General features: G+C 35.1%; 1 protein-coding gene across 1 annotated transcript; it reads left to right on the forward strand.

The window, feature by feature from the left end:
* Window positions 1-2,088: 2,088 nt before the first annotated feature.
* On the forward strand, window positions 2,089-2,844 carry LOC141665902 (uncharacterized). Its single transcript, XM_074471886.1, has one exon. The coding sequence runs from the start codon at window positions 2,089-2,091 to the stop codon at window positions 2,842-2,844; it is 756 nt and encodes a 251-aa protein (XP_074327987.1).
* Window positions 2,845-20,092: the final 17,248 nt, after the last annotated feature.

Raw genomic sequence — 20,092 nt, forward strand, 5'->3', positions numbered from 1 at the left:
GATCCAAACGATCCCCGTTTTAGGATAAACATTAAAACTGGACTTTTAAATATAGATTTTGGGTTCCGAGCCCCCAGATGCACGTACTTTAATAAAAACTACTACTTTCAAAATATCTTGGATAATGATACTATCCAGATTGCACATATATCGAGACGATAAAATAATATTTTAATACCCGTAAAATTGACCCGGAATCTTTGCAGATAAAACAGTACTCCGGATCAAAAAGTCCAAACACGAAAATTGCTCGGAATTATCAATTAGTCTAGAAATCATTTTTTAATAATATTTCGGTTTGTAGATTTCCTACACAATTGAAGTTGCAGATTTTCGAATGATCACAAATAATTAATAAATAATTAGAAAAATCATCAAATAAATCTGTAATTTGTTTATTAAATCATATAACAATCAATATTTCACTTGAAAAAATATCTAAATAATATTTGACTCATTATGAGAATATTAAAAATCAAAATTCACAATTCTGGCACATATAAACCACAATTATGGAAAATTATTCACATATAATTTTACAGAAAATCCACATATAATATTCATAATTTCTCTTTACTACTCATACGATTACAATTACACGCACCTCTTAATCACATAATCAATAAATCTGTATTTTAAAGATAATATATGAAATTTAATTTAGAAAGAAATTTACACATCGACAACACATTAACCCGAAATTTAAATACAAAATTTTGAAAACTATTAAAGCTGGAAGAAAATATTAAATTTTATTTCTTTCTTTATAAGAAAATCACTTTTATAATAATTTTTTTTGAAAATTCCGGGTTATTATACCAACCATGAACGTACCTTTGGGAACCCAATCAGTGGGTTTTGAGATGTCAATTATGGTGCACACCAGGCCGAAAAACACCACCAATAAAATGCCAATTTACCTTGAGGTCGGGGGAAGTAGGTTATTTCCACCACCACAATCACATCAGTGAGATAACTATAATTATATTAGAAGCTTGTCTCCCTGCAATGATGAACGAGATTTCTCCGGTCCATATACTACCGAGGAGAGTGACAAATCCACCGATGAGGATACTCATCATAGGAAGAGACTTAGGGGAAAAGATCCCATGGGAGGAGGAGGTCCTAACCTTCAAGAGACTCAACGGATAGAATTCCGAACTTCTGAGAAAAGGATATGTGCTCATGAAGCGGAGTTCCTAAGGCTCAAAAAATACATGGAATTCAGTCAGGCTGGGTGGTCAACCTCAAACTATAAATGCTTATAATGGGACATGGGATCCGGCGAATCAGGTGAGGACATTCTTCAATGCATTGTCGCTGCAACCCGTGGATGATTCTATCAAGTATCGGGCCTTCCCTCAAATCTTGTCAGACATGGCTCAAAGGTGGTACAACCGTATACCCCCAATTCGATTGGATCCGTCAGAGATCTAAGTCAATCCTTCATTAAGCAATTCATCAGCAGTAGGGTGGATGAAAAGAGTTCAACATCTCTCATGGGTGTTTTGCAAGAAGCAAAAAAGTCCTTTAGAGACTACCTAAACTGGTTTACAAAAAAAGACCTTCAAGGTCCCAGATCTTTATGATAAAGTGGCTATAATAGCCCTGCAGCAAGGAACTACAAATGAGTTTTTTAGGATGTCCTTGGCCAAACGCCTACTCGAGAGCATGTCATAGCTCCAAGATAGGGTCGTGAACTACATCAAGTTTGAGGAGTGTATTAAGAAAACGGTCTTAAACAATGAGCCCACTGGCGACAAGAAATGCAAGATGGAACGCGAGTATGATACAAAGGACAAGTATCCTCGGGCTAACAAAGATTCTGATTCACCTCCTAAAAAAGAAGGACCTGGGAAAAAGTTTAATGGTTATGCGAGATTGAACGCTCCTATGAGTCAAATCATGATGGAGATTGAGAATGATAAAAGCAAGTACTTTTGATTCCACAAGAATGTTGACCATGACACCGATGAATGTCGACAACTAAAAGACGAGATCAAATTCCTGATTCGAAAGGGGAGATTGAGAAAATACACCAGATAAGGTGAGAGTAACAATAATAGAAGGAAAGATTATGAAGACATAATGAGAGATTATAATGAACGAAGGAGGGATCAAGACGATCAGGGAAGAAATCCCCAACCAAGAGGACCAGTGATCAACATGATCTTTGGAGGAACAACCGCTGCTGGTTCCTCTAGAAATATAAGAAAGGCTTATACTCGAGAAGTCATGCACATTACTGGAGAAGCCCCAAAGCGAACAAAGACAGGAGTATCAATGGAATTCAACCATTTTGACTTAGAAGGGGTGAAGTTTCCTCATGATGATCCTTTGGTTATAACACCTATCAAAGGGAACATTTCCGTAAAGAGAGTCCTTGTAGGCAATAGAGCGTTATTAGACATTCTGCTTTATGATACCAATATTAGGATGGGATACACCGATTTGCAATTGACCCCGTATGATATGCCAATCTATGGATTTAAAGGAATCAAATGTCCTATTAAGGGAAAAATTAAACTTCCATTGATGATGGGTCAGGAGCCAAGGCAAGCTAGACAGATGTGTAACTTTGTGGTGCTTAAGGCCAGATCCACTTATCATGCAATCATGGGAAGGACAGGTATACACGCCTTTATGGAAGTCCCCTCATCTTACCATTCCATAATCAAATTTCCAACTAGGAATGGGATAGGAGAGGAAAGAGGAGATCAGAAAAAGGCAAGAAATTATTATGTAGTCTCATTAAGGGCCGATGGAGCCGGGCGCAAGCTGCCAATGAAGACATGGACATCCGTTAGAATGATAAGAAATGAGGAAAGCCACCAGGGGATTTAATTCCAATACCTTTGGCTCCCGAAGATCCTGAAAAAATAACTTCCATAGGAGTGTTGTTGGAAGAACCCCTTAAGGGGAAGTTGATACAAAATTTTCAGGAAAATACTGATGTTTTTACATGGTCAGCAGCTGATATGCTAGGTATCCACCCTAAATTGATAACTCATAAACTAAATATCGATCCTAAACGAAAGACAGTGAAGTAAAAGAAGAGAAGCTTTTCCCATGAGAGGCAAGAAGCCACAATGAAAGAAGTAGAAAAACTTTAAGAAGCTGGTGTCATTGAGGAGATACAATTCTTGAAATGGTTGGCGAATCCTGTAATGGTATTTCTTGCCTTTGGTGTTTTTTATTATCTAGTATGGCATTTGGTCTTAAGAATGCAGGAGCCACGTATCAAAGACTAGTAAATAAAATCTTTAAGGATATTGGGAAGACCATGAAGCCCTAGGTAGATGACATGTTAGTTAAGAGCCTTGTAAAGGAAGATCACATTTCCCATGTGAGGGAAGCTTTTGAGGTATTGAGATATCACAAAATGATGTTAAATCCCTCCAAGTATGCCTTTGGTGTAGGGTCCGGTGAGTTTTAGGATTGATGGTCTCCAAGTGGGGAATTGAGGCCAATCCTGACAAGATAAAGGCCATCCTAGACATGGAACCTCCAAGCTCCATAAAGGACATTCATATATTTACTGGGAGGATTGGTGCTTTAGGAAGGTTCATCTCCAAGTCTGAAGACAAGTGCCTACCACTTTTAAAACTTTGAAAAAATTGAAAGATTTTGTTTGGACTAATGAAAGTCAGATGATGTTCGACGAGCTGAAAAGATATATGGTCCAAGCTCCGCTATTGGCCAAACCTATTTTTGATGAAACTCTATATTTTTACTTGGTTGTTTCTGAAAATGCCTTGAGCGTTGTGTTAGTGAGAGAAGGGGCTAAGATCTATAAACCGATCTACTATGTCAGCATGATTCTACATGGAGTTGAGATGGACTATTCCACTATAGAAAAGTTTGCCTTAGCCCTGGTCATCACTTCAAGAAAGTCACGTCCTTACTTCCAAGAACACAAAATCAAAGTGTTGATAAATCAACCTAGGAGGAATATCATTCACAGTCATAAGTCAGTGGAAGGCTGATCAAATGGGCCATAGACCTTTGGGAGTTTGATATAAAGTATAGGCCTAAAACAATAATTAAATTTTAGGCATTGACAAACTTTGTGGTTGAATGTACTATCGACAAAAAAGTCAGGGGCAAGAAGATACACAAGAAGGCATGAATGGCGAAATTGAAGAGAAGAAAATTGAGAACAAGGAATTTTAGGTGCTCTACTTTGATGGAGCATCAAAAATAAATTCGTGTAGAGTTGGGATAGTTTTCAAAGATCCGACGGTTTCCTGATTGAGTACGCCATGCAGTTAGATTTTCCTACTATAAACAATGAGACGGTATACGAAGCCCTCATAACATGTTTGGTTTTGCTGGAACCTTGAGGGTGAAAAACTTGAAGGTCAGTGGAGATTCGAAACTTGTGGTGTCCTAAATCAATGGAGAATTTGAGGCAATGGAAGAAACTATGGGCAAATATATACGGCTTGTGAGGGTGGTTATGACTCAATTCGATAAAAGTCATGTTGAGTATATCCCAAATAAGTTTGCCTCTTTGGAAGTGGAATAATGTTCTGGAAGCGTGTACTTCTGTCATCTGAAGATACGTAGCAATGATGTGAAGTTAGTTTCCTCTATTGGGCTTGGAGGATCATGGATAGATCCCATAAAGGCCCATCTTCAAACTGGATGGCTCTCAAATGATGTGATGGAAATGCGAAAGCTTACCATGCGGGTTTTGAGATATTCTCTAGTTGATGGAATTCTATATAAAAGATTATTTATGCTTCCATATCTTAGGTATCTCAGACCCGATGAGGCACGACTAGTCCCTGAAGAGGTACATAAAGGTATTTGTGGCCAACATTAGGCGGGCATGGATCTTGCTCACAAGACCACCTATTTTAGGCTTCCATTGGACAAATGATGGCTGATGCCAAAGATTATGCAAAGAAGCGTGATAGTTGTCAGAAGCATGCTCCGGTTGTTAGGCAGCCCCTTGAGATGCTGACTTCCATAAACTCTCCCATTCCTTTTTCTATGTGGGGATGAATATTCTCGAGCCTTCACAATGACCATTAAACAAAGGAAGTCCTTGATTGTGGCAATTGATTACTTCACTAAATAGATTGAAGTTAAGCCTTTGACCAAAATAATAACCATACAAGTTGCCCAATTCTTATGGGAGACTAGAATGTGTAGATATGGGATTCTACGTATCTTGGTGACTGATAATGGAAAACAATTTAAAAATGAGGAATTCAATATACATTATTGGGAAAACAGGATTGAGTTATGATTCACCGCATTCTCACTTCCCGTCAGCTCGCTACCACTCTCACTGCTAGAGGAGCTAGAATCCTGAGTAATGAGATTGGAAGAAGAAGGATGAGGATCAGCTTGGTTGGCTTCATCAGAGATTACTACGCAGCTACAGAATCTCTATAGCAGAGTTGGGTCATCAAGGAAAAGGTAGTCCCCTGGGTTGATATCCGAAAGCGCCTCACTAATAGTCTCGATGGAGGTATCCCATCTAGTCTTGAAAAACCTCGAGAAAAATGTGTCATCATGAGTGCGCATGACCTAGATTAACTCATCTATGTCTATATATGCATCGAAACTCTGTCGTGCTCGTCCTTTAGCATGATCAACTCTGCATGAGCCTCAGATAACCGTTCATCTTTCCTTTCATCTTCTTCTCCAAGGAGGTATACTTGGCCTTCATCCTCTTCAAGTCCTTATCAGATTTCTCTGAGACCTTTTTTCATGATTCGACGTGGTGAACAGTTGCTTGGAAATGCGTGTTTCCCTGAATTGATGATAGAGTACGAGTAAAAAAGGCAAAGACGATATTAAGGGAGATATCAAAGATAAAAGAGGAATTAAAGACAATATGTAATAACCTAAATTTTTTGGATTTTATAAAATGTTGAATAAATAGTAATCTTGCAGCTTAATAAAAACTTTTGCGGCCACACTATTTACGAGTATTTAATTTAAGATTACGAGTTGATATTATGATTATACGTAACAAATAAGTGTATGTAAAAATCGTTAGTTTTTAAAGAAAAGAAAATTTTCAAAATGACCTTATTTAATGAGCTATTGAGGAATACGACAAAAATCCACTACGACCAAGGATTTCAAAAATTCTAAGAATAAAACCTAAGTTCAAGTATGGGAAAAGATAAGGAATTATGATTAAAGGATTTACGTCGCAAACCACTTACGGGGATTTATTAAGATTACGAGGGAACGATTAAGTGATTACGTAAGTGAATTAATAAATGAACCAAGGTCATGAAAATTCCATGCAAATACCATGTAAACTAATTAGCAATAAATTATCCAAGCTAGCCAATTGAATTAAAAGCTAAGTAAAATACAACATTCCTTAAAACAAAGATTCATTTTTTATGATTAAAAAGTTTAGCCAAGTGTTTTGTGCAAGCTAAGACTTAGGCTTTGAATTGGATGAATATTATTGAATACATTATATATATACAAAATACATATCACAAATATCACCCAACACTTTCAAAGGAAGCCAAGTCAAGCTCTCAACTTCTCCCACTTTCCATGAAGTTGTAATTTAACTTCATCTTCTTCATGAAGAATAAAAAGTTCAAAACCCTAGCTTATAAGCTTTAAAAATTGCAAATCATATCTATTTGTAAAGATCTTACATAGATCAAGACTAGTACAAAGTTTCATGATCATCTATTAATGTTAGCATACTCAAATTCTTGCTCAAAGTTGAGGTGAATAATAACTCCAAAAATTACTAATTTGTTTTCTTGATTTTCATGGAAGACCAAGGCTCCTAAAGCTATACCAAGCTCTCCACAAGGATCTTAGGAACTTATTAGGTATTAAAAAGCTTCAATAAAGGTATTAACATCATCCACCCTTTGTATTTCTTTATGTTTTAAGCATAGTTACAAGACATGTTCATGTGTGACATGATTCTTGAAAAATAGAGTTTGGATAGTTAAATTTTGATGGTTAATTGTTATGGGTTCATGTTTTATAGAGTAAATAAACTGACCTTGCAAGAAATATGGTGGAATTGATGATTGAGTTGTTGTAAATGTATTTAACGTAGTTAAAATTGAGAATCATTCATAGTATAGCCGTTGTAATGTCCGTTTGAATTTAGTGGATGTTTTAAACAAGAAATACGAACTATAATTTTAATATTTTTGAACACCAGTGGATATGAATGTAAAGGCACTGGTTTTTAGTTTGTAACCATATAAATATCGGTACGAGACGACGTACGGTTTAAGAGAAAAGTCCATTTTAGTGAGCGTATGCGATGAAACCAAAACTGCTACTTTGAACTGATTTTGAGAGTCTAAATGAGGCTTTTAAACATTGTTTAAAATTATGAAAGTTGGTCAGTATCAGAATTATGCTTTGATTAAGCCCTCTTTAAATTTGATCTAAAGATGTTAATATTTTGATTTTATAAAAATGTAGGAGCTGAGGTCGTACAAATTGAGAACACCGAAAACAACCATTATATAGCTACTGCCTAAAAACTGCTACTTCGGGATTTGTGTCACTCTGCCCAGAAAAACCATTTTTGACTAAATTGTTCTAAATGTTTTCTAGATCCTGCACACAAAATGGTGCGTCGATTGAGTTAACGGTTCGAGAGAAGCGATATTTTAGTGAAAGCGGTATGAATAGTAAGACTCCGTGGTTGACCGAACTTTTAAAATGATTTCCACCTATTTAAATTAGTGTTTTGAAGATGATACTTTTATGATAAATACTAATGATACTCAGAAATATCCTTGAGTTAGTTTCGTATTAAAATATTAAATTTCCTATATATAAAAAATGTTAGAGTGTGAGTCACGTAACAGTAACATTCGAGAAAGTTAATTCCGGGAGAACATTTTGACCGTCCATTACGACCAAGGGTTGATAGTTATTTCGAGTCTGTCAAATAACGAAAATTGTAAAGTATTACACTTACTAGTAAAATAAGTCATTGATGGGATTAGGAATACTGATTAAGATTATGATATATATTGATTAGGAAACCCGGAACGAGTGGAAGTTGGAGAACGTATCTTGGACTACATGCAAGTTTTTAACCCTACCTTTACGAACGGTTGCGTTGTTAATATTTTCAATCACTGTGAAATACATGATGTTGTATTATGATGGTTTACGAATTACGATATATAAATATCCTGTGATATGTTGATGATTTTGGTATAAGTATATTGCCGGAGTTCAATTGATAACGGTAGAGAGTAGCGTATTATATATGAGGTGTGTATTTAGACCGAGAGTCGTTCTGTATAAGTTTATAAAAACTCGGAAGCATCCCAGAGGTGTTTCTAAGAATGTTAATGGTAATAATGAGCGTGGTCTGTTATATTATAGACCGAGGGTCGGTCGATATATATAATTATCAAAAACCCGAAAGTATTTCGAAGTTATTTGAAATAATTATTTTCTATTTGATATTAAAGTAAATATTTCAAGTGACTCGATCTTCCCTCACGGTTTATCAAATACCTCGAACTTTTATCCAATGATTTCCAAGAATCTTATTTACTCAATTTAAATATTATTTAGTCGATGAATGTTATTTTAAATATTCATTTAAAAGAGAATTATTCGAGGTTAAATTTATTTGATAATTATTGAGTATTATTAAATGATTATTTTAGATTTTATGCGTTTAAAAATCATTAATCATATTTTAAATATTTTCTCAATTTCAAAATATCATGCAAGTACTTTCAAATCGTCGAAAAATATTATTTCGACTATAGTTTCAAAAAGGAACTCCACCTGAAATATTTATCTGTTGACAATGTTCAACTCACATTGTGAAAATGCTTCCTCCAGAAATTCTCGAAAGTATGTATATATATCGAATTGTGCCTATCAACAAGCATTTTGCTTGGGGAACAAAAATAAGTTTAAGATATATGATAGGTTCTTAAAGGACAAGAAGGGGTAGACTCCAGTACTTTATGTACTGAGGAGACTACTAATTATTACCCCTTGAGAAGGTACCATGAATATCGATGGACTTGCGAAGTATGCAAAATATACCCAGGAGAAAAGGGAAGCTTAAAAAGCTCGAATGCGGCCAGGGTGACAACCGAGAGTAAGGAAGTCGTCCCTCTACTAGTAGAAAATAATAACAATATTCTGATATACGACTGATCATCGTATAGTAGGGGCTCCGGTGAATGTCCTAATAAATTTCCAATTGGAATTGTTATGCAATACTAGAACTCAAGCCTAGGTGTTGAGTTTACTGAAAGTATTTTGAAAGAGGTGTATATCAACAAAAAAGTTATTCTCCTAAGTATTAATATTAAACTAGAAAATACAATTATATTTAACAGTCACTTTCAACTATTTTATATTATTGCTGAGCATTATTGCTCACTCTTGCTTTTTTTAAATGTCACAACACAACAAATAACCAATATGTTGGTGAGGAAGCGTGAAAGATGCAAAGATATTCCGTAGCTACTGGCAGCTTAGTTTAAGGTGAGATGTATCATTCAGATTGGTATAAGATATTATTTGTAATTATTGTAACTTTATGTAGAGCATACAAATAATTTTTTGAGATCCTGTAAAGTACATTTAAGTTGTAATAACAAATGGTACTTATTGTACATCTTTTCCAAGGCTAAAACTGGTGTGTGAATGTGAGATTGGGGGTTTATAATATAGAATTATTGGATTATTTAGTTAATACTGGTTATACATGATTGAAGGATTACATGATGACCCAGATTCCTGACCCCGGATTTGGGGGCGTTATAAAAATGATATCAGAGCGATAAGTTATAGTACTTAGAGCTGAGAGTATTAGGAGTTAAGTCTAGATATGAGCTTAGCGTAAAAGCTTATATAGAGTTTGTTATTGGACTACTAGATGTAGTACCAATGAGTAGGTTAGGTTGGAAAAATAATTGAGGTATTATGATAAGACCAATGGAATCACTAGAGATAATCAAAAAGGAAGATGAGAATTTAAAATCTTACATGATTCAGAAAATATTTTGATATAAAATATGGAGCTGAGTCTCCGACGCATTTGAGGTTGAAACGGTATTACCAACACCATATGTTGATTTGGATAACACGAGCCTTGTTACTCGTAGTTCCTTATAGGTTGCCTATGAGAGGACATTACACGTGAGAACCATGAAGTCTCATTATGATTACAAATTTAAGGGTAATGAGTTACCCATAGTAGTTGTATGTATTATTTTGTTATGGGGATCCAATATCCTATGAACATCGTATTCACCAGAGATAGTATCCACTACATCATTGAGGATTTTATTGCCCGTAATAAAGAGTTCAACTCAGTATGAGGATGTTATCGTAAGACGAGCAAATTATATGATATTATGAGTATGCTTCATATGTTAGACCATAATGGGTCAACCCAGAGATCGAGGACTTTATGAATCGATAATAGATCCACAATGGAAATGAATGGGACTACAACCATTGATGGTTAGATCTTAAAACCTACTAAATAGAGAGATTAGTGAGTCTGGAGTGGACTTTTTTTATGGAAGTGTTGTTAGAGACTACGTATATATACCCGTAGACCTCTATATGGCCACTTGTAATTTGTGATGAATGCATGTAGTAGAATCCTATCGGCTTAATATATGCCTTTGAAATAATAAGGAGTAAGGTCTTTGAGGAAAACACTATAATGACATACGTAATTGTGAAACCGAATTAATGAGCAACTTAAATGATGTTAAGAGATACACTAGTTAGAATATGGAATTATGAAGGTGAGGAGGTGGGATCGTCCTCAGATGGGTAATGATGAGATTTATGATAATCAGTGAATTATTTTGACATTTACTCACCGTTACGCTACTCCCTCTAAATAATTTATCATTCGTATTGCCTTGATAAGTCACATCAAGAAATCCTTAAGTTTTCTACCTTGAACTTCTGATATGACCAACTACTTTAATAAAATTTTATCTGAACCAGGACTTGTCCAATTCTTTTATTTGATCCATGAACTTCTATTCAAAATTGTGATTATCTTGTTTAGGCTCAGAAGGATTTATACTTTATTTCAATTGTCCAAGGAATTTGTTATAAATATTTTCTTAATTAACCGATAAATATTCCTTAAAGAATATTTACATTCGATTCTCTCTTTCATACTTACACTCCTAAGTCGAGCTCGTTAATAACTGACAAATTGTTGAGAACATGAATGATTTCATATCTAGAGATTCCTCGTGAATTCTTTATTTCTATTCAAGATTAGATTGCTTGTCGAACTTTGAAATCATAGTGAGAATATCATTTTGATACTGATATTTTGAATTAAATTCAATTTAAGAATCTGATAAGATATATGTACGAAGGCATATTTGGGTGGACCATTTTATTACTATGAAATATTTAATGAGAGGCTATCGATTTTTCCGATACCAAGATCACTCAATTCAGAGTATGTATTTGGCTTTTGGCCAAAAATTGAACAATATTTATTTGAATCTGTTACCCAGGTAGCCACAAATTTCTTCAGTAGCTATGGTGTTGAATTTTTATACGAATAAGTTGAATCTGCTAGTTGCATATGTTCTCATGAACGACTAGTTAATTGTCCTAACTAGTTGAAATTTTATTTAATATGATGAAAATGTAGCTAATCGTCCTAGTTAATTGTTATATGCCAAGCCAATTGAGCTAGCCAATTTCGTAGTCGGTTGTAATATGTCTTGAGATGGACTAGATATTGTTCCTCTAGTCCCACTTCCAATCCAAAATTTTATTCAGAATGCATTATATATGCAAGAATGTATGATGAAGGAATTTCCAAAGAATGATTTAATTGAGACCTAACTAGGTCGCCCACTCAAACGAGAATTCAAATTCAGTTCTATGAAATATTCTATTATTTGTATATTATATTCTTTCGTTTATATAACGAATATTCGTTTGAATTCATAAAGTAATTAAACAACAAATTACTTCATTTATTTAATATGATTTATAACTCATTTTTTCATATTGTTATTATTTACGAATCCTTATTGGTCAACTTTAATCAATGAGTTATTCAACATTTTCCTCTTATTATTTAAGAGGGAAAGTATTCGTCTGATGTGAAAATCTCATAAAGACCACCCTTATGGGGTTTGTGTCAAAGCAATTATTGCCATCGAGTAATATTCTTTATAGTATCATGATATAAAATTTTGAGGACATAGAAAAATAAACCTTATTATATTCTTTCTGCCAATCCTTGTATCTTTTTAGCATTGAGGCTCTTTGCATCCAGAGCTCCTTATTTCTTGGAACATCCCATGTTTGAATCTCATTAAAATGGTCAAAATGACATTGATATCTTGAAAATCATTTTCCAATATTAATTACCTTATGGGCACTGGGAGGGACAATTGAGAATCGTTGATCTAAATTGAGACTAAAAACTCAGTGCTATGATTGTGTAATCAAGCCATTGTGATGAGTAAATTATTTCAAAGTTGGAATAACACGCTTAAAACCATAAGGATATTTAATATGATCTTAGAAGGAAAATATGAAAGATAATGATGTGAATAGTAAAAGTACGCTCTTACGAAATTTTGCCAAAATGAGCACGTAATGGATTCTGGAATGATCGAGCATATATGAATTGGAGGAATAGGGTTTTCAAAAAGTGAATGTAAGATTAGTAAGAATCCCGTGTGTTAGGTCACACACACTGTAGAGGGGGGTGAATACAGTGTATAGCACAATCAAATCAAATTCTAATAACACAAGTAACATAAAACAAACTTTATTCAAAACAATAAACTCTATTACAGTATGGAACTGTCCTCTCTCAGTGATGAACAAATATCACGAGAGCTGCTAGGGTTACAATGAATAATCTTCTCGATAATGATAACACTTATAGTGTAAACCCTATGTCTGTGTTTATATACTACACAGTTACAAGATAATCGCTAATTGATATGGAATATAATTCTGCTTCCTAAAATATATCAATCAGATATCTTTTCTTCCAAGTATCTTATTCTTCATAGAATTCCTTCTTCATGCATATCTCTTCTTACGTTTGTCTTGATCTTCTTTTCCTTTCAATCAGCCGCCTTCCTTATCTGAACGTTTCCTTTAAGTCCTGATATTATCTTCTGATAGATATCTCCTGAACCTTAAGTACTGATGACTTAAGTTCTGACTTCAGTATAAGTGCTGATTTCAGTTAAGTACTGATTTGTCCTGTTTAAGTAAGATCTAAAAACTAAACATAAATCATATTAGACATGACATTATTAAATATATTTAAAAATCTCCCCCAACTTGTAAATTATCATAATATACAAGTTTAACAGATATTTGATGATGTCAAAAACATTAAGTGCAAATGCATGAGAATTTGACTAGATAACTACAACTTACAGTCCTTAAAACTTTACCAACTTTAACTTTTGATAACAACTCCAGTCTGTATTCATATCAGAATTTGAGCAGTTGTAGATCTTGACTTGGCTTCACTTTCTGATCTCTCTGATGTCAGGAGTTGTTCTGAGATAGTTCTTTAACAAACAACTCTCAACATATCTAAGTTCATCAATCATCCTCCTTTTAGCATCTTTAAGTTCTGCAGAATCTTCACCAGTTAGAAAGATTGTAGCCCTGAAATCATTAATTTTAGCTTTCCTTATGTCCTGATCCAGTCTGATCAAATACGCCTTGTCAGACTCAAGATTGAATTCCACAGCCTTTTAACCCAGAAAGGTAGTTATAATCTTAGCAGAGTTAGGCTTCATCTCAACAATATCACCCTTGTGATCTCTATACTTTGGAAGATATGTGCTGTCAAACTTTACAGAATAAAGCCTTTTTTGTCTCTGAATTTGACTCTTCAAATAGTTTGCAGCACTTTCTGTTATTTTGTCATTCACTTGAAGTATGAATAATACATGTTCCAATTCTTCAAAATACTTCAGTGGAATGGCATTTTCCCTTATATGATAAACCCTACCATCTGTCATGAAGTACAACAAGATGTGTTCTTTCAAGTAGGTATGGTAAACCATCTGTACAGATTCTAGTTGATTCAATCTTTCAAGAGTTGCTCCAATACCTGGTTCACTTAAGGAAGTTGGATCATTGGTTGTGTTATGTATTCTTCTTTCATCAGCACTACCCAATCCAGATTTATCTCTTGCTTCCTTTCCAGTAACCACTCTTGCTTCAGAACCACTTACAGCAGTCTTCAAAGGTTGAGTTTGTTTGACTTTGGTGAATCCTGGTAGGAGTAACTTTGAAGGTTTAACATGAGCAATGTCAGAGGTTTCCTTTGATTTATCTTCTGATATCAAGTTAACTTGAGCTATGTCAGAGGTTACTTGCTTCTTTGAGATATCAGAACTAACTATATCTTGACTCTGAACAACTTGAGCCATGTTAGAGGTTGTCTTAGAAATTTTTCTTGAAGTCAGAGCAAGATCAACATCTTTAACAGTAATTTCTTTAAGTTCTGCAGAATCTTCACCAGTTTAAAAGATTGCAGCCCTGAGATCATAAATTTTAGCTTTCCTTATGTCCTGATCCAGTCTGATCAAATACGCCTTGTCAGACTCAAGATTGAATTCCACAGCCTTGTAACCCAGAAAGGTAGTTATAATCTTAGCAGAGTTAGGCTTCATCTCAACAATATCACCCTTGTGATTACTGTACTTTGGAAGATATGTGCTGTCAGACTTTACTGTAATAAAGCCTTTTCTGTCTCTGAATTTGACTCTTCAAATAGTTTACAGCATTTTCTGTTATTTTGTCATTCACTTGAAGTAAGAATAATACATGTTCCAATTCTTCAAAATACTTCAGTGGAATGGCATTTTCCCTTATATGATAAACCCTACCATCTGTCATGAAGTACGATAAGATGTGTTCTTTCAAGTAGGTATGGTAAACCATATGTACAGATTCTAGTTGATTCAATCTTTCAGGAGTTGCTCCAATACCTGGTTCACTTAATGAAATTGGATCATTGGTTGTGTTCTGTATTCTTCTTTCATCAGCACTACCCAATCCAGATTTATCTCTTGCTTCCTTTCCAGTAACCACTCTTGCTTCAAAACCACTTACAGCAGTCTTCAAAGGTTGAGTCTGTTTGGCTTTGGTGAATCCTTGTAGGAGTAACTTTGAAGGTTTAACATGAGCAATGTCAGAGGTTTCCTTTGATTTATCTTCTGATATCAAGTTAACTTGAGCTATGTCAGAGGTTACTTGCTTATTTGAGATATCAGAACTAACTATATCTTGACTCTGAACAACTTGAGCCATGTCAGAGGTTGTCTTAGAAATTTTTCTTGAAGTCAGAGCAAGATCAGCATCTTCAACAGTAATTTCTTCATCCACAGGAGGCACATAAACCTTGATAGGTTTACCAACTTTCTCTTTGCCCTTGGACCTTGGATCTATCTGCAATTGTGATTTAGCCTTGGTTGCTTCAGGATTTGTTCTTTCCTTTATCACAATGTCTTTGGCTTTTGGAAGTTTCTTTTTATCAATAGAAGCTTAAAATTTAGATTTGACTTTTTCTGACTTAAGTCTAGCTTCTTCTTCCATCAGACTCTCAAAGTCCATTCCTGGATTTTCTTTTAGAAATAGCTGTCTTGCTATTTCTTCATCAAGATCCAAAAGTTCATCAGAACTTATCCTTTTACCAGTAGCAGAAGTAATTCTTTTTCCAGCATCAGAACTTGTCCTGTGACTTGTAATTTCAGCTCTTCTTGATGAGAAACTTCTACCTTGACCATGACCTCCACCCATTCCAGAGTTTCCCGGGTCATCTTTTTCATCATCCTTCCCCTTCAGTGTCTGATCATCATAGAGTGTGAAAAGTCACCAAGAAAAATAATTATTTGCTTTTCTGATGCATATTACTTAATACCAGCAAGCACTTGGGTCGTCCCTTCCACATTTTTACTCTAGATCTCAAAGGAGTACCTGATTTTTATTCCCTTCTCTTTTACTTTTTCTTTTGATGAGTGAGGTTTATCAGCACTTAGTACATCCATCAGATTTACTAACATCAGAACTTAACAGATGAGAAGCATTATTCTAGTTTTTGACTTAGTAATAAGATAGACAAAGTAAACGTGACTAAGCTCAATATCAGAATTTGCTTGTTTCAATAGATTTCCACATAAATAATTACTTCTAACATGAGATCTCTAGTATGTTAAAGACTACTAGGTCAGCATCTAGCACAGTTATCCTCATAGGATTGAATAGTCACAGAAACAGTCAGTTCACTATCAGAGTTTAGAAATTCACATCAAACAACAATCAGTACTTAAGCAATTTTCAATTAAGCACAGAATACACAAAGAGAGTAATTTCTGTAAATACTGATCATAAAGTCTGATGTATCAGAACAAAAGCTAAGCAGATTTAGAGAAAGAACCTGAAACCATTCCAAGTTCATTTACCAATCTTGTAAAACTAGCTTCACATAGTGGTTTTGTGAAGATATCTGCTAGTTGTTGATCTGTTGGAACAAAGTGCAATTCCACTGTACCTTCATCTATTTGTTCCCTTATGAAGTGGTACCTAATGCTGATGTGCTTTGTCATTGAGTGTTGAACTGGATTACCTGTCATAGCAATAGCACTTTGATTATCACAGTAAATAGGGATTTTAAAATATGTTAACCCATAATCCAGTAACTGATTCTTCATTCAAAGAATCTGTGCACAACAGCTTCCTGCAGTAATGTATTCTGCTTCTGCAGTTGATGTGGAAATTGACTTTTGTTTCTTGCTAAACCAAGAAACCAATCTGCCTCCAAGAAATTGGCAGCTTCCACTTGTGCTTTTCCTGTCAATTTTGCAACCTGCAAAATCTGCATCTTAGTAACCTATTAGTTTAAAATCTGATTCTCTGGGATACCACAATCCCAGATCAGCTGTTCCTTTAAGATACTTGAAAATTCTTTTCACAGCTGTTAAGTGAGGTTCTCTTGGATCTGCTTGAAATCTTGCACAAAGACAGGTAGCATACATGATATCAGGTCTACTAGCAGTTAGATAGAGTAGAGAGCCAATCATACCTCTGTAATCAGTAATATCTACTGATTTACCAGTATCCTTATCCAGTTTTGTTGCAGTGGCCATGGGAGTGGATGCACTTGAACAATCTTGCATTCCAAATTTCTTCAGCAAATTTCTGGTGTACTTGGTTTGACAAATAAAAGTGCCCTCTTCATTCTGCTTGACTTGAAGGCCCGGAAAATAGCTAAGTTCCTCCATCATACTCATTTGATATCTTGACTGCATCAGTTTGGCAAACTTTTTGCAAAGTCTGTCATTTGTAGAACCAAAGATGATATTATCAACATATATCTGAACCAGAAGTAAGTCCTTTCCATGGTTGAGGTAGAACAGTGTTTTGTATATAGTTCCTCTGTTAAATCCACTTTCCAGAAGAAACTGAGCTAAAGTCTCATACCATGCTCTTGGAGCTTGCTTAAGGCCATAAAGTGCTTTATCAAGCCTGTAGACATGATTAGGATATTTGGGATCTACAAAGCCTGGAGGTTGTTCAATATATACTTCCTCCTCCAATTCTCCATTGAGAAAAGCACTTTTCACATCCATTTGAAAGACAGTAAACTTTTTGTGAGCAGCATAAGCCAAAAATATCCTTATGGCTTCCAATCTAGCAACTGGTGCAAATGTTTCATCATAATCAATTCCCTCCTGTTGAGAATATCCTTTTGCAACCAACCTTGCCTTATTCCTTGTAATTATGCCATCACTATCAGTTTTGTTTTTGAATACCCACTTTGTACCAACAACAAATCTGTTCTTTGGTCTTGGCACTAGGGTCCAGACTTTGTTTCTTTCAAATTCATTTAACTCTTCCTGCATTGCTTGCACCCAATCAGCATCTTGAAGAGCTTCTTCCACTTTCTTTGGTTCAGTCTGAGAAAGAAAAGAATTGTAAAGATATTCACTTGAATTAGCTATTCTAGTTCTAACACCTGTATCAGGATTTCCAATAATTAAGTCAGGTGTATGTGATTTAGTCCACTTCCTTGCAGATGGAAGGTTTCCTCTAGAACTGGATGCTCCCCAATGATCCGTGCTATCTTCGTCAACATTTTCTGATGCTCCCCCTGAAACTATGCTCTCTGAGTTGGATCCTTCAGAATTTAAGTTTTCAGAACTATCAGAACTTGGCTTATCAGAACTTGACGAATCAGAACTTGAGGAACCAGTTGTATGTTCTGATGCTTCGTGAGAGGTGGTTGTATCTTGAGTATGTTCCCCCTGCATAGGTGCATCTTCCTTTGGCGTAGCCATCACAGTTTCAATAACATCAGAGTTTAATCCATCAGAGTTTGCAGTATCAGGATTTAGACTATCAGGATTTTCAGTATCAGAATTTAAGTCTTCATTTTCAAATCTCAGCTGATCATGATCATTGAAATTTTCAAGTCCAGTAATCTTCTTATCATCAAAAGAGACATTGATAGATTCCATGACCACTCTTGTTCTCAAGTTATAGACTCTGAAGGCTTTTGTGGAAAGTGGATATCCAACAAAGATTCCTTCATCAGCTTTTAGATCAAATTTGGATAGTTGTTCAGGGTGAGTCTTAAGAACAAAACATTTGCATCCAAATACATGAAAATACTTCAGATTTGGCTTCTTTTTCTTCACCATCTCATATGGTGTCTTTCCTTGCTTGTTAATGAGTGTTGCATTCTGAGTAAAACAAGCAGTCTGCACAGCTTCAGCCCAGAAATAGGTTGGAAGCTTTGTTTCATCAAGCATTGTACGTGCAGCTTCAATGAGAGTTCTATTCTTTCTTTCAACAACTCCATTTTGCTGTGGAGTTCCAAGAGTAGAAAATTCCTGCTTGATTCCATGGTTTTTGCAGAACTCTTCCATTATCAAATTCTTGAACTCAGTATCATTATCACTTCTTATTATCTTCACAGAATCTTTGACCAATTTATCCAGTTGCCTGACATGATCAATCAAGATAGATGCAGTTTTACTTTTTGTGTGCAAGAAATACACCCATGTGTATCTGCTGAACTCATCCACTATGACCATAGCATATTTCTTCTTTGCAATAGACATGACATTTACTGGACCAAATAGATCAATATGTAGTAGGTGATAAGGCTCAAGAATTGATGATTCAGTCTTGCTCTTGAATGAGGATTTCCTTTGTTTAGCCTTCTGACAAGAATCACAAAGGCCATCAGGAGCAAATACTGACTTTGGCAGTCCTCTCACAAGATCTTTCTTGACTAGTTTATTTATATTATTGAAATTTAAATGAGAGAGTTTTTTGTGCCAATTCCAGCTTTCTTCAATTGATGCTCTACTCATCAGACAGATTGCAGAACCATTAGTACTTGTTGAAAGCTTGGCTTTATATATGTTACCATGCATGTATCCTTTCAGAACAGCTTTGCCTGTAGATTTACTAATAACTTCACAGTGTTCTTCAAAGAAATCCACATGATAACCTCTGTCACAGATTTGACTAACACTTAGCAGATTGTGTTTAAGTCCTGAGACCAGAGCTACTTCTTTAATGATGACATTCCCAAGATTGATATTGCCATATCCCAACATTTTTCCAATGTTGCCATCTCCATAAGAAACACTTGGGCCAGCCTTCTCCACAAAGTCTGATAGCAGGGCTTTATTTCCAGTCATATGTCCTGAACATCCACTGTCCAGAACTAGGATGTTTTTCCTATTGCCCTGCAATCACAAAGACCACTAATGATTAGTTTTAAGGACCCAGACTTGCTTGGATCCTTTGGCCTTATTAAGTTTGTTAACATTTGCAGCAGATTTAGCATCAGAGTTTATGTTAACATTTTTCTTATCAGAATTTACACTATCAGACTTTGAATCAGAACTTACACTAGAAGGAACAATGGTAACTTTCTTTAAAGAAGGTTTTATTTGATAATAATCATAGTACAAACTATGATATTCCTTACAAGTATAAATGGAATTCCATAAACTACCACAATGAAAACAAGGATTTTATGGCTTATATCTAACAGAATGACTCTTAACTCCTGAATTTGAAGGTAAGG

The sequence above is a fragment of the Apium graveolens genome, chromosome 6 (genome assembly GCF_009905375.1).
Source record: "Apium graveolens cultivar Ventura chromosome 6, ASM990537v1, whole genome shotgun sequence".
NCBI lineage: Eukaryota > Viridiplantae > Streptophyta > Magnoliopsida > Apiales > Apiaceae > Apium > Apium graveolens.

What these genes read in the sequence shown, in the direction of transcription:
- LOC141665902 (XM_074471886.1), top strand. Translation starts at nt 2,089, where the DNA reads ATGAGAGATTATAATGAACGAAGGAGGGATCAAGACGATCAGGGAAGA.